We start from the raw sequence: 1,926 nt of genomic DNA, 5'->3' as shown, positions 1-1,926 counted from the left end.
AACCAGTTGAGAAGGAGAATGGGGTTTAGGGTTCACTCGATGCTTAAATAGCAGCTATGGACTCCATTCGTCGCGGTCGGCCCAAATAAATTAGGAAATATTTTATTTCGGTTCTTATAATTTTAACATATTCAAAGTAGCTCCCAAGGAAATCTCAAACTGATCATTTTACCCCCTAAAACTTATTATTTTACTCCGCGAAACTGTTAATTGTGTTTGAGAATCACGTAGTGGTCAAAGTTCAACTTTGACCCTGCGTACTAGGGAGTAAGCGATGAAAGAGATCATGCACCTACGTACTTTTCTATGAAGGTTCCTTTCTGAAGTATATATCAGATTAAAGTGTAAATTATTTAACAGTTTTGATTGAATCACACACATCTTCTTTGATATATCCTACTGTTTGAAAATGAGCCTTCACAAAAAACTTAGATTCTTTGCAGGCCCCTCCATCCCAGTTTTCTGCCAAACTTACTCATCATGAATTGCTGAAAAGTAGTGTGTATATATCTGTTTCTTCTCCAAGTCGAAACAGAGTGTTCTGCAATCTTCTCAACTTTTAAATCAAAAGTATATATATCATGATAAAAAAGACAAACTAAGAAAAAAGTAGGCTTCTAAATCTACCAATCATTCACGACGACTCAAGAACCACAACAATAACTACAAACTTTTCCCGTTCAATTCATTTACGTCCAACATTGTCAAATGGGAATTTCTGCAAGCAAAGTCCGGGTGATTGATACAATTCAACAAGATTTTTCTTTTGGGAAAAAAAGAGAAATCAATTATGCTCGCACTCATGCACGCTATACAATTACACAACACCCAAATAATATAATACACCATAAATAATCTCCACCAAGAACTTAATTAATTACCGTCAGATTTGAGTTGTTCATCGATTAAGTGAACATGTCGTCGATGTTGGACGGAGCTTGATGAGGCTGATGATGATCGCCGGCGTTAATGATATCGAGGTTAATGGAAGAGCCTTGGATTTGCTCCCAGATCAACGGGCTGGACGACCACTCGCTGCTGGTGTCGCCGATGTTGCTCTCCATGCAGTCGTCGACCAGCGCCGCGAAGTTGCTCGAGTCCATGCACGTGCCAAATGCGAGAAAGGGCGGCGCCGCCATTGCATTAACAATGCTTGCCTGGTCCTGTGAGCTAGGGTTCCACGTGGTGGCGCTGCTGCGCGCTGACGATCCGGCGGCGGTCGAGGCATCGCCAGCGCCGAAGTCGAACATGAAGAGAGGCGAAGGAGGAAGAGGAGGGGGAGGGACGAAGAGCATGGCGTCGAGTTGGTCCGAGGAGGCGAAGAGGGGCTGGACGTGGTCGTACCCGGATATCGAAGTCTGAGCGGATTTGCTCACGTTCATGGTCGATTTGTGGATCTTCTTTTTGATCCACGAGTTCCAGTAGTTCTTGATCTCGTTGTCCGTTCGCCCAGGCAAGTGGCTCGCAATGTGAGCCCATCTACAATCGAAACACCAATCGACAATTAAGTGCAACGTGAGAAGGCTCTTCAAACACACACACACACAGATTCATTACGATCGCCGGCGATTCCACGACCTGTTTCCGACGATCTCATGGAGGCTGATGATTAGCTTCTCTTCCTCCGGTGTGAACCTCCCTCGCCGGATGTCGGGTCTCAAGTAATTGATCCACCTCAACCGGCAACTCTTCCCACATCTCTGAAGACCTACATTAATCAATCGCACAACCAGTTAAAATATGCTATAATCAACGGCAATGCGTGCGATATATATGAATCAAAGCACACTCACCGGCTTTCTCAGGGACCTCGCTCCAGCAGCCGTAGCCATGGGCGGTGATGTACCTGATCAGCTTCTCGTCTTCCTCGGGCGACCACAAGCCTCTCTTCACCTTCTGTTGGTTGCAGCAAGAGTGGTGCCCCAT

The 1,926-nt window shown here is 45.3% G+C and overlaps 1 protein-coding gene across 1 annotated transcript; it reads right to left on the bottom strand.

Annotated features, from left to right (window-relative positions):
- Positions 1 to 905: 905 nt before the first annotated feature.
- LOC141843154 (transcription factor MYB61-like) lies at positions 906 to 1,926 on the bottom strand. Its single transcript, XM_074731186.1, has 3 exons — positions 1,794 to 1,926; positions 1,579 to 1,708; positions 906 to 1,479 (listed from the first exon to the last, which is right to left on the bottom strand). The coding sequence occupies exons 1-3, from the start codon at positions 1,924 to 1,926 to the stop codon at positions 906 to 908; spliced, it is 837 nt and encodes a 278-aa protein (XP_074587287.1).

Source organism: Curcuma longa, chromosome 12 (assembly GCF_044706935.1).
Source record: "Curcuma longa cultivar G26 ecotype Majalengka, Jawa Barat chromosome 12, ITB_CL_G26_1.1, whole genome shotgun sequence".
In the NCBI taxonomy this organism is placed as follows: domain Eukaryota; kingdom Viridiplantae; phylum Streptophyta; class Magnoliopsida; order Zingiberales; family Zingiberaceae; genus Curcuma; species Curcuma longa.
This window is presented reverse-complemented; position numbering and strand designations above follow the sequence as displayed.